At 40.1% G+C, this 12690-nt stretch overlaps 1 protein-coding gene across 1 annotated transcript in view; it reads right to left on the bottom strand.

Annotated features, from left to right (window-relative positions):
- The window catches only part of FAT4 (FAT atypical cadherin 4), a 172241-nt gene extending 159582 nt beyond the window's left edge, over positions 1-12659 (bottom strand). Inside the window, exon 1 of the mRNA XM_025873981.2 lies at positions 7183-12659. Coding sequence (XP_025729766.2) covers positions 7183-12357 — 5175 coding nt within the window. The 5' untranslated portion in view covers positions 12358-12659. The remainder of the gene's footprint in view (positions 1-7182) is intronic.
- Positions 12660-12690: the final 31 nt, after the last annotated feature.

The raw sequence follows: 12690 nt of genomic DNA, 5'->3' as shown, positions 1-12690 counted from the left end.
CATTTGTTGAATAATGAGATGTTGTTATACCTCCAAGAGTACTGTGAAAGCAAGACCAATGCCCAGTGCTTACCACTGTCTGACATAATGTAAGCACTTTACATATATCTGTAAATGACAAAATATTTCAGAAAAATATCAAATAATCTGAAATAAATAATCAGTAACAACCCCATGGTTCCCAGCTGTCAGTTGTCCAGCAGGGTTTGTCAATGTCCATCAACATTTCCTCAATGTTCCTTAAAATTTGGTTTTTACTCACTGATTGTTTCTTAAATATGGATATAGGTCTGGAAACTGAAAAAGACTGCGGACCTATAGTCAATTCTTGATTACCACATATAAATTATCTGCCAATTAGATTATGTTTCTTCTCCATGATTTTACTGTCCCATTTTATCTCAGATCTTAACACCAGGGAAAATCAAACAGTCTTTGTATAATAGTTGCATATATGCTAATATATGATATTATATATGTTAATATATAATATATTGCATATGTGTATTTTATTAAAAAAATACTTGTCTAATAGAATTGTTTTTACTTGTCTCCATTCCTTATACACTCTCCTCCTTATTTAGTCTACTAAAATTGGCCACTGTTGTCACAGACTGCTTAAAGCCTGAAAACATTAAAAAGTATTTACCACATTTTGTATCTAAGGTACTTTAAAGTACTTCTAAATTCATCTTGGCCCAAATTATTTGCCAGTTATTCTTTTCCTATTTTTACTCACATGCTCCTAATTCTGACTACTACCTACTTTCATGGGTATTATATAGAGCTGAACTTCAGATTTATTAATTCTTGGAATAGAGGACCCACCTTCAGGCCTGTGGAATCCTTTATAGTCACTGATTCAACAGTCCCTCAAAACTAATGAGGTTACCAGGCAGTTTTGCACTGCAATGATGACAAAGTGCAAGCTGTAAACAATACAATGAAGAACTGATTCCACAAAATGCTAAGTACATATATACTTTTCCAAAATAATCCTACAGTAGTTGCCTCAAAATCTATTGGAACAATAAGGAATTAAAATGATCAGTGTTTTAATAAAGGCAAGGGAAAAAAAGAAAGAATAAATTAATCAGAAGATAAATTATGTCCATGGAAATCTGTTACCAAAACAGAGAGACCAAATCAAGCATACTGAAGCCATATATAAATATGGAGCATGAGCTTAACTGGCCATCAATATTGCTGTTTGTAATACACATTTGTATATGTCTTGAAAATTTAATCACAACATTTTGTTGAATAAATTTAGACATATATCAATAAGAAAAAAATAAAATCAGAAAATAATCACAGGTTGCTTTTTAAAAAGAACACTCTGGAGATCAAAAGAAGAAAAATCAATAAAATATTTCCCCTCTTTTAATATAATCTTCATACGCCATCTACTCCAACTTCATCATATTCTTTAGGAGAGTAAGATTTATCATCTGTTAATCTAAAAATGGATTCTCCACCTTCATAAATTATAGCAACTACTTCCAAATTGTACAGTTCTATGGATTAGAAGAGGCATTACCAAACCTGTGCTCTTCATTTGTCTCCAGCTCCCCTCTCTTGTATTCTGACCCTTCCTCCAGGCTCCAGAAACACTTCCACATGTCGCAATTTGGGACTGCTACCACCACTAACTGACCCATAAAAATGTACAGCATCTGCTGATGGCCAGGATTGAGTCGAGCAAAAACCATATTTCTCTTAGTTCAGACAATATATAATGCTACTTTTCAAAGACTTCTTAACAATAAATAAGGGCCTGAAAACAAGATTATTAAAAGCATACATATATACGCATATCCACAGAGTAAAGGGCCCTTCTCTTAACTGAAACCACAGATTGCCCTGGCTTTCTAGAATAGTAGGTATGAGTATAAATAATGGACGTATGCAAGTCTGGATGTGATTTTCCTTTCTATCTACTTCTATCTACCTGAATTTAAGCAAATCATTTAACTTTTCTGAGACTATTTCCATAGCTATGAAGTGGGAATGATATTAACAGTGTTATGAGCATCAAATGGTAAAATCTCAAAGCACTTAGCACTTAACTCAATGACTGAGCATAGCAATAATTGATATGTTATTATTATTATTATTATTATTATTATTTACCCAGTTCTGTTGTTTATTTTTTGCCTGTGAGGGATGAGACACAAGATATACAGACATTTAATTAAGGTTCACTAACTCTGATTCTAAACCGTCTAGAAGACAATCATTTCTAAACTTGGTATTTAGCACTAATCTTACAAATGTCCCATTATTTCTCTTAGAAATCTTGATGCTGTTCACTGTGAAAATATATTAATTTATTACCCAATTGCTAAAACTCATTCCTGTTAATGTCATAGTCTGTGCACCTAATATTCTATACACACTTCTAATAGACTATTTCTAGTGGCTTTTCTTAAACTGAAATGCAAAAATCTCATTACCTAGACCAGTGGTTCTCCTCAGTGCAACATGGGGCTCAAGGCATACCAGGGACCCATTAAAGATGCCTTAGAAGTCAAAACTATCTTCATAATAATGCACACCATTGCTTGCCTTTTCTTCTGTATTGACATGTACACTAGAAGTGCAAAAGCAATGATGGGTAAACTGCTGATGCCTTAGCACAAATTAAAGTGGTACTTTTCCAAAATAGCTCCCAGGTATACTAGCAGTAGCTCTCAAGTATCCTAGCAGTAATTGTATTCTTCACTGCTAGGCACTCACAGTAAAAATAAAATGCCAGTTTCACTTAAAAACTGAAGAAAATCTTTTGAAGAAATAGCAAAATTATTAAACTTACAAAATCTAGGCCCTTAAATCTCAATGTTTTTTTCAATATTTTGTGTGGCAAACAGTACAATGGACATAAACCACTAATCTGTACCTAAGGACTATAGTTGTCCCAAAGAAAAGCATGCACGTGATTGAACTGCAAGCTAAACTAGCTGCCACTTATGGAATACGGTTTTTATTTGAAAAAACAACTGGCAGGGAAACTATAATTTTTTAGACTTGAGTATGTGGCAGACACTTGTTTGTTAGCAAATGAACAAAAGGGACCTGACACTTGAAGGAAAACAATAATACATGTTACTGATAATGAAATTTGAGATTTTGAGTAAAAAACTCAAATTTTGAAAAACTCCTAACCATTGCCATGAAGTTGAGAGTCAATATATATTTAAAGAGCTTTTTGATAAGATTCTTAGCACTTACAACAATATTTTCCAAATGATCAGTTCCTGATATTTCTAAGTCATGAATAGGTAATAAAAGATCCATCCAAAATGCAAGATAGATCAATCTATTTTTATGTAACAGAGTTCACTGATAGGATTTGAAATTCCACATTGCAAGTAAATTTTAAGAAAGTGCCACTTGTGGAGTTCTGGTGTAGTATCAAAAGAAAATTGACAATTATCTTAAAAGAATACCAAAGTATGTCTCCCTGATCCAACTTCATTGATCTGAGTGAGGATGGATTCTGTTCATATACTTTAACTGAAATAATTTATTGCAATGGAACGCATGAGAAGATTTGAGAATCCAGCTGTGTTCTCTTAAGCCAAATATTAAAGGGATTTATGAAAATATAAAATAATGTCTCTCTTTCCATTATTTTTTTAAGTTTGGGAAAATAAAATTTTTTATTAAATTAAAATATGTGTTTAATATGATTTTTAAAATGCCATATCATTTTAATATGATTTTAATATGATTCTTTTGATCTCCAGAGTGTTAATATGATTTCAGTTTTCTAACTAATTAAATCTATCTAATAAATAATCCCAGAGAATGAAGGTAGAAATAGGAGGTCAGTTAATGTGAGGCATAACCTGAAATCAATATAAAATTATATGTAAACAAATTAATAAATATTTAAATTTTTTCTCAGTTTTAATGTTCAAAATGATAAATTTCGATAGATAAGACACACCTAACCAAAACTCTTTGAAGTCCTTAACAATTTCTAAGAGCATACAGGGGTACTAAGACCAACAAATTTGAGAACTGTCAACTGGACACATATACAGTATGTCCTTCCGTTTAAACTCTAAGTTCCATGTAAGACCACCCACCTCAGGTTCTCTTTCCTCTTTTAAAGGTTTCCTCTTTTAGTTTTCTGACAATTCTCAATTCACTTGTACAACAGAGATAATTGGCATGTCTTTATGTCCTTAGTTCAATTCATGATCAAGATCAGGTTTACTAATTTCCTCCATCCCCCCAGCTTCTCTCTGTTGAGTTATTCCTGAGGCAAATAAAACATACTCTGGTCTTCACTCTTCTATCATCTCATTTAACAAACATGTACTAAGCACTACTATACCTCAGGTATATACTAGACTCTGAGATAATAAAGATCAATGAAACGAAACCTCTGGCTTTGTTGAGGTACAACCAAGTCCCTAAATTGCATGTTTCTATACAACACATATTAAAAAAGAAATGTCTATTGAAGTACTACATCCCTATTTTTTCTTGAACCTAGAAAAATGGTACAAACTTTATATGAGCTGTTCTAACATAATCAAGATTCATCCAAGAATACTAAGACACAAAACTATAATAAACCTTGTGTCTGCAACTCAGAAACCATCCTTGAAAAATTCCTATTCATGCCAAAGGTTTACGTATGATAAGTAGGGTCAGTTAAGGTGTACAACTGGACAGATTTCTGGAATGAGCAATATCAGAGCCACAGTCCTCAGGCCTTTCCACAAGTGTCAGAGCTTGAAAAAGACTGCAGATTAAATCATTTCTCTTTTGCCCACTGACCCTATGCTTGCCCATGGAATGTGATAAGCTATGACTCTAGCCAGAAACCTGAGTAAGCACCCCAGAGCTCTATCAGTGCACACGAATAATTAAAAAAAAAATGTATTGGAGCAATGTTTGCACTTGAAAACAAACAACTGAGAAATCACCTCTGACAATCAGAGGTAACATAACTTATTTTTGCACAATCACAGTAAATTAATTGTTTGAGCAGAAGGAAAAAAGAACTTTATTGTATATACTTGAAAAATACAACCAATAATAATATGAAATTCTAGCTCCCAACTACTGCTTTCAATATTCTTTGGAGAAACACATTTGCTTTTAATTATAGGAGTGGTTGGAGCTTGGAAACTCAAACTTGGTTTACAATTTCAGCACTTTAGTTCACAGAAAATACCCTCACAGTTTTTTTTTTCTTACAAAAAAATCATCATAATGAATTATCCCCAGATTTTTAGATAAATAGGGTGCAGTAAATATGAACAACTTTTTATATTGGTGTTATTTGATGTTTAAAAAGTAACAGACATACTATCCCTTATTGCCAGAAAAATGACTTATAATTATTACTTTTTAATCCTCATGCCTATTGCAGAGATAGCCCTATTTGTCTTAAGCCAAGCCTATCTTTGCATATTTAATGAGTAAACAGCAAGACAAAATAAATCTAATGATACCAATGGGCATTTATTCTCATTCTCCATGTTGTTCTAATAAAATGTAATACATTGAACCAAACAACAACAACCAATAACATAATTTGTTTTACTGTTTAACAAATTCATCTAAAATCTAGAAAGACTTAATTGCCTATCTTCAATAAATATTTCAGTTTTCTAACTAATTAAATCTCTCTATCTAATAAATAATCCCAGAGAATGAAGGTAGAAATAGGGGGTCGGTTAATGTGAGGCATAACCTGAAATCAATATAAAATTATATGTAAATCATGGCCTAAGTTAAACCAAATAGCTTAACATATAAGACCCATGTTAAGATCTTTAAAAAGCTAATTAGATAAAAGAGGACATTTGGGTTAGAAGCCCCTTCAGGGCTATGTATATAAGATAAAATTCCAGTTAGAATTATATCTCTAAGAATTATATCTCTATAAAGAATATATCTCTAATTATATCTCTAATACCCTCTAGGCCATGAATATACTGCTCTATCTGAAGAATAGATACAGCAAGCTATTATAAAAAAATCACAAAGGATTCAAAAAGATAATAATAATAAATGAACATTTTAAATGAAGAAAACCCCTCACCCTTCACTTACACCCCGCCCCCCGCAAACAAAGAAAGCAAGAAAACAAATACATAAGCCTCAATTTCACTAGTATATTGTGTCTGGGTTACCGCCAAGTATCACAAACCACATTTGATATTTTGTGTTTTTGGCTGAGTGACACTAGAATGTCTTTGAGGGGTGGGGGAGGGAGAGAAGGAACTTAGAAAACAGAGAACAAGAGCTTTCCAGAGTATAGCTATGTGATTTCTAGTTGATTATCATAACAATACTGGAAGTTGTTTAATGAAAATACAAATCAATAATACACAGAGGTAGGAGCCTAAAATACACCCCAGGGAAGGCCAAGTTTGGAATTCTTTAGGTATATGCTAGAAACCCTAATTTCTTACCCATCAGCAGACAGAACGACATGTGCCTATACCATAGCCCTGAACAGAGATTTGTATCGAGCAGCACCCTCTAATCTCTGATAATTCACAGCACATTACATGCTTTCATTCAAGAGGGAAGAGAAAGGATTACCCTAAGTCAGAAGATAGTGCCTTAAATGTGAAAGCAGATGAAATCAGGAATCTCCCCAAACTTGGCTCAGCACATTAAAATTAGTCACTGTCTATAAAGAAACTGCCAAGACTGCTGAGGATGTGAAAGTTAATACTGTCCTGATGTAAACCGCCAGGCTGCGCTGTCTTGCCACTCCCCCAGAAAGCTATGCTCCAATGCTGATTTCTACCAAAGCTCTTCGTTTGGGAACAGAAACTTAAGTCTGAAATTGCTCATTCTCTAGCAGACTTCTTTACTGAGGAGTGTCCAGTTAGTGTGCTGATTCAGCTTAGATAAATGGATTTTTTTTTTTCCACTTCTGAAATGGCTAGATTTCTCCCTGGCCTTATACATACGATTGCTATGAGGTGAAGCATATAAGCTGTTCGCCATTTGGTTTTGACCAGGATGAAAGCTCAGTTTTATGTGATTCTTGTTCTTTTATGTGACAAAACATTTTATATGCACCTGTCAGTAATATTAACAATAAACAATGAAGGTAAATAACCATAGAAAGTAAATACAAGAAAACAATCTTTCTAAAAAGCACATCAACAAATAATTCATAAATGACTACAAAATCATTACCTCTGCTCTCTGCGTTCTGGGAAAAGCGGTTGATTTCTCTATGGCATACACATCCACCAGGTAAAGACATGCTCCTTGTTCCCGGTCCAGAATGGCTGCAGTCTGAATTACTCCAGTTTGTCGTCCAATAGTAAAGAGGCGTCCAACTGTTTTTTCTTCACAACGAACTGAAACAATATAATACTCCACGGGGGCTTCAGATCCTCTAGGGCTAGCTGCTTCTATGGATATTACATTGGTACCGATGGGCTCACCTTCCTTCAAAATAGTTATATATTTGGGTTGAGTAAAAACAGGTCCATCAAGGCCCTGAAGAATGATGGTCAGTTCAGTGGTTGATTTCCTCCTTTCAGGGCCAAGGTCTGTTGCTGAAACTATGAGGTTATAGATCAGCTGTGAAGGCACCAGAGCTGAAGCCACTCTCAAGTCTCCACTATAACGATCCACAATGAAGGTGTCTGTGTCGCCATTGATGATCTCATACTCCACTTCTCCGTTAGCCCCTTCATCTGGGTCTGCAGCCATTATCGTTGTCAGAACAGAACCAATCACAGCCGAAGGGTCTGCAGCAAGGGCATTTTGTGATATAAACATTGGAACGTTGTCATTGAGGTCTGTGACCAAAATGGTCACGTTTTTCAAAGCATAGCGTCTCGTTTCTATAGGCACAGCTTGATCATTGGCTTTTACAGTTAACTCAAAGAGATTGGCAAATTCCCGATCTATTTCAGCATTAGTATATATAGTGCCTTTGACTTCATCTATGCCAAAGTGGTTGCCCCTGGGCATCTGTTGAATGATTGTATAGGATAGTTGCCCGTTAATGTCTGCATCAGGGTCATGTGCAGTCACTGAAATGACAGACGTTCCAATGGGAATGTTCTCAACAATAGACTTGAAAATATCCCCAGGAGGAAAGCTAGGAGGGTTGTCATTAAAGTCCCTCACATGTATAACCACTGACATTGTAGATGAACGAGGAGGCCTTCCTTGGTCTTTTGCTGTTATATTTAATTTGTACAAAGACTGTGTCTCAAAGTCCAATTTTTTGGCAAGAAAAATACTCCCAGTGTTTGGGCTAATGCTAAAAGTTCCATGGTTGTTAGTTCCAGTAATACTATAATGTAAATCAGCATTGTCACCTGAATCTGAATCGGTTGCAGTAACAGAGGACACGAGTTCACCAATTCTCATGTTTTCCAAAACATCAACAAATAGTGTTGATTTAGGGAAAGAAGGGGTATTGTCATTTTCATCTAAAATATCAATATTCAAGGTACAGGTTGAGTTGAGGGAGACTGCACCTGAATCCACTGCTTGAATTACAAGGGAATAGGCAGGTGTTGCTTCATAGTCTAATTTGCCAATTAGTGTCACCTGGCCGGAGGTACTGTCTATAGCAAACTGTCTTTCTTCATTTCCTTTCATTACAGAATAATGAATAAGTCCATTATTACCTTCATCAACATCTGAGGCAGATACTCTTAAAACTTGTGTCAGGTTGGCTGCTGACTCTGATATGGTGGCTTGGTAAAAGTCTTTTAAAAATTTGGGAGCATTATCATTTATATCCTTCATGTAAACATGCACTGTGGCCTGATCCTTGAGAGGCTGAGGGAGCCCCTGATCTGTTGCAATGACTGTAAAGCTAAACACTGCAGTCCCCCTCTGCCTCATAAGAGACTCCCTGTCAAACTGACGAGTATTTCTAATTTCCCCACTAATAGCATGCAACTCAAAATCTGGCTGCACCATTTCAAAAGAATACCTTACTTCTCCATTTGGCCCAAAGTCTTTATCTATAGCATTTACTTTGCCCACAAATGACCCAGCTCTCTGCTCCTCTTCAAAATAAAATGTGTAATTGGTACTGTTAAAAAGAGGTCTGTTATCATTTACATCTTCTAAAATGACAGTAACATTCACAGTAGCACTAAGGGGCTCCACTGCTCTGTCAGAAGCAACAACCAGTAAAACATATCTATCTTGAAGTTCACGGTCCAGTTCACTTTTTATATACAATTGACCATCTGGAAATATGCCAAAAGCATCCCCTGTATTTCCTTCAGCAATGCTGTATGCAATTTCACCATTTGCTCCTGAATCCTTATCAAAAGCTTGCACTTTAAAGAATCGAGAATTCACAGGTTCTGACTCAGAAAGGGTGACCTCATAAGAAAGTTGATCAAACACTGGTGGGTTGTCATTTACATCATGAACATAAACTGTTAAGATGAAACTAGAGGAGAGCTGTGGAACACCCATATCAGATGCCAAGATCTCTATTTGGTAGGAACCAGCATGAACATCCAGGGGCCCTAGCAGACTAATATTACCATTCTTTTCATTGATAGTAAATAGGTTCTTGGAGTTTTGCTTCAGGCTATAGAGTACCATGCCATTGACACCTTCATCAGGGTCCACAGCTTTGGCTTGGAAAATGCTGTGACCTGCCTGCCAATTCTCCACCACGTTTACACTCTCTACTGCCTGAAGGAAATGGGGAGAGTTGTCATTCAAATCCTTAACCGTTATGTTAACCATAGTGTCTCCAGTCACTGTGCCCCCACTGGCCACTACTTTCAGCTGATAAAAGGATTGCTCTTCTCTGTCAATCACACTTGCTGTGGTAAGGTGCCCAGTGACCTGGTTGATAGCAAACATACCTTTCTGATCCCCAGTGGTAATGAGATAACTGATGTTGGAATTGAGATCCATGGTGGATGCAGACACACTACCCACATGATATCCCAGAGCCACATTCTCAAATACCACGAAGCTGTAGGCAGCCTGGCTGAATACAGGTGGGTTGTCTTGAGTGTCCAATACAGTGATGGTTACTATTGCCTGGTTGGGAGACTGTAAATTGCCACCATCAGTAGCCACTATTTGCAACTGGTAAGCTGTTTTTTCTTCTCTGTCTAGGGCCATTCTGGTAGAAATAACCCCACTTTGAGCATTGACTTGAAACCGAGACCTGTCCCCAGCTGATATACTATATTTGATAGTTCCATTGAGACCCAAGTCTGGGTCAGTGGCAGATACCGTAGTGATGTAACTTCCTCCAGGCTCATTTTCCTGAATATGAGCGAAGTATTGGACTGGGTAAAATACAGGACTGTTGTCATTCACATCCAGGAGACTCACATTTATGCGAACCATTGATGACTGGGGAGGGGAGCCCAGATCTGTGGCCAGAACCAATAGGGAGTAGAAAGCTTGCTCCTCTCTGTCCAAGGAGGCAATAATACTCAACCTCCCAGACACAGGATCTAGCCGGAAGGATCTCTGGTCAGTCTCAGCTTCTTGCAGGGAGAAGCGCACTGTCCCATTGTCACCCAGGTCTCTATCAGTTGCCCTGAGCACCAGTAGTTCTGTCCCTGTTGGGGCATTCTCAACCACGGACACATCATACCCTTCTGGCTGGCTAAATACTGGCTTTTCATCATTCACATCCAGGAGAGTTACTACAAGCTGGGCATAGGAAAACTTGGGGTGAACCCCCTGGTCCCGAGCACTGATATTCAGTACAATCTGGGAAGCCAGTTCACGGTCCAAGCCCCCGGCAACCCCAGTGGTCACCAGGCCGCTGTGTTCGCTGATATGGAACCAACCTAGTCGGTTGCCAGAGACGATGCTGTAACGCAGATTAGCATTGAGACCAGAGTCTCCATCAGTGGCAGACACTCCACTCACATAGCTTCCCGGGGGCGCCTCCTCGCTCAGGTTCACTCTGTACACTTGCTGTGCAAAGACAGGAGGGTGGTCATTGATGTCATTTACGAAAATCACCAGGCTTGCCACAGATGAACGCGCCTGGACCGCTGCGCCAGGGGGCGCCCCGTGGTTATCAGAGACCGAAACTGTGAGGTTGTAAGAAGGGATGCGCTCGCGGTCTAGGGCGCTGGCCACTTTGATGAGGCTCAGGTTCGGCACTTTGCTGCTCTGCACCTCAAAGTGGCGCTGCTCATTGCCCCCTAGAATCTGCACAGAAATATTCCCGTTGGCCGCGGGCGAGTCTGCGTCGGTCACGGTGAGCAGAGCCACCACAGTGCCCACTTGAGCATTCTCATCTACAGAGGCGTAGCGCGAGGTGGCCGGGAAGTAGCGGAATTTCACCACGGGGTCGTTGTCGTTGACATCTAGCAGCTGAATGAGAGCCTCGGCACGCCCAGTGAGGGAAGGCACGCCTCGGTCCATAGCCTGCACGGTAAGCGAGTATTGGCGCCTGGCCTCGAAGTCCAGGGGCTCGCGCACCGTGATAAGCCCCGTTTCGGGGTCCATTTGGAAGGGAGTTCCCTCGTCCTGCAGCCGATAGCGGATGTCCGCATTTGTGCCCTCGTCCGCGTCCGCCGCCGCCACCTGGAGGACGCTGGAGCCCACCGCCGCGTCCTCAGGCACCCCCGCCTGGTAGTGGGAACTGCCAAAAACCGGGGGGTTGTCATTTATGTCTTGCACAGTCACGTTTACCTGAAGGTAGCCCCGCCGCTTTGGCTCACCCTTGTCCTCCACTTCCACCAATAGCTGGTACTGCGGTGTGACCTCGCGGTCCAGCCCGCCCTTGGACACCAGATGCAGAAACGCACCCTCGCCGCTCGGGTTCAGGGTGATGTCCAAGCGGAAGCGACCCGCCTCGTTGCCCTGGATGATGCGGTAAGAGCGATGGTCCACACCATTGGAGCCGATATCCGAGTCGGTGGCCGTATCCAAGATGACTTGGCGCCCGCTGCTACTGTCCTCCTTGAAAGTGACCACGATGGAGGGATCGGGGAAGACCGGGGCGTTGTCATTGAGATCCCGCACCAGCACTCGCACTTCGGTGGGGTAGGTGGGAGAGCTGGAAAGGACCACCAGGTTGATCACGTCGCTGGGCAAGCTCTCGCGGTCGATGGTGGCGGTGGTGTAGAGGGCCCCGGTGCTGCTGTTTATGGCAAACAGGGCGTGGCTTTCGCTGAGCCGGTAGGTGAAGCCGGGGCGCGTCTGGATGGTGCCCACCAGCGTGCCGGGAGGTTGTTCCTCCAAAACTTGGAACACCTGGCGCTGCTCGGCCCCGCTGACCCGGGCCGGCCCGGGGAGCTGTGATAGCAGCCAAAAGACTCGGAGGAGCTGAAATACTGATAGAGTGGGCAGCTGGAGCCTTGGGCGCCCAGGCGCCCTGTCTGCTGCCAAGTCCATGGTCCTGGCTCCCTGGAACGGTGTGAGAAAGAGAAGGAAGAGTGAAGCAAAAAGAGTACAGCAGGGATGAAGTAGCCCCAGCAAATGTGCAGCCGATGGCTCTGAGAGCTCTGCTATTTCAAAGAAACTCCAGCCCAGCAGAAGCAAATCGCGTCAGAGAAAGGCTCCAGGTAGCCATTTGGACTTGTAGTACAAGAGAGATGCCCTGACGAAAAGCGGCAAGGCATTCCGCGGGACACTCCTGTGCGTTGATGAATTCCCAGAAAAGTTTCTCAAACCTCCTACATTTCCCCCCTTCACTTTGTTTTTTGAATCCAGAGAGTCTGAGCGTTT

Source organism: Callorhinus ursinus, unplaced genomic scaffold (assembly GCF_003265705.2).
Source record: "Callorhinus ursinus isolate GAN/ISIS: 27379988/994484 unplaced genomic scaffold, GSC_fseal_2.0 scaffold4, whole genome shotgun sequence".
NCBI lineage: Eukaryota > Metazoa > Chordata > Mammalia > Carnivora > Otariidae > Callorhinus > Callorhinus ursinus.
The sequence above is the reverse complement of the archived record's forward strand: the minus strand, read 5'-3'. Positions and strand labels throughout refer to the sequence as shown.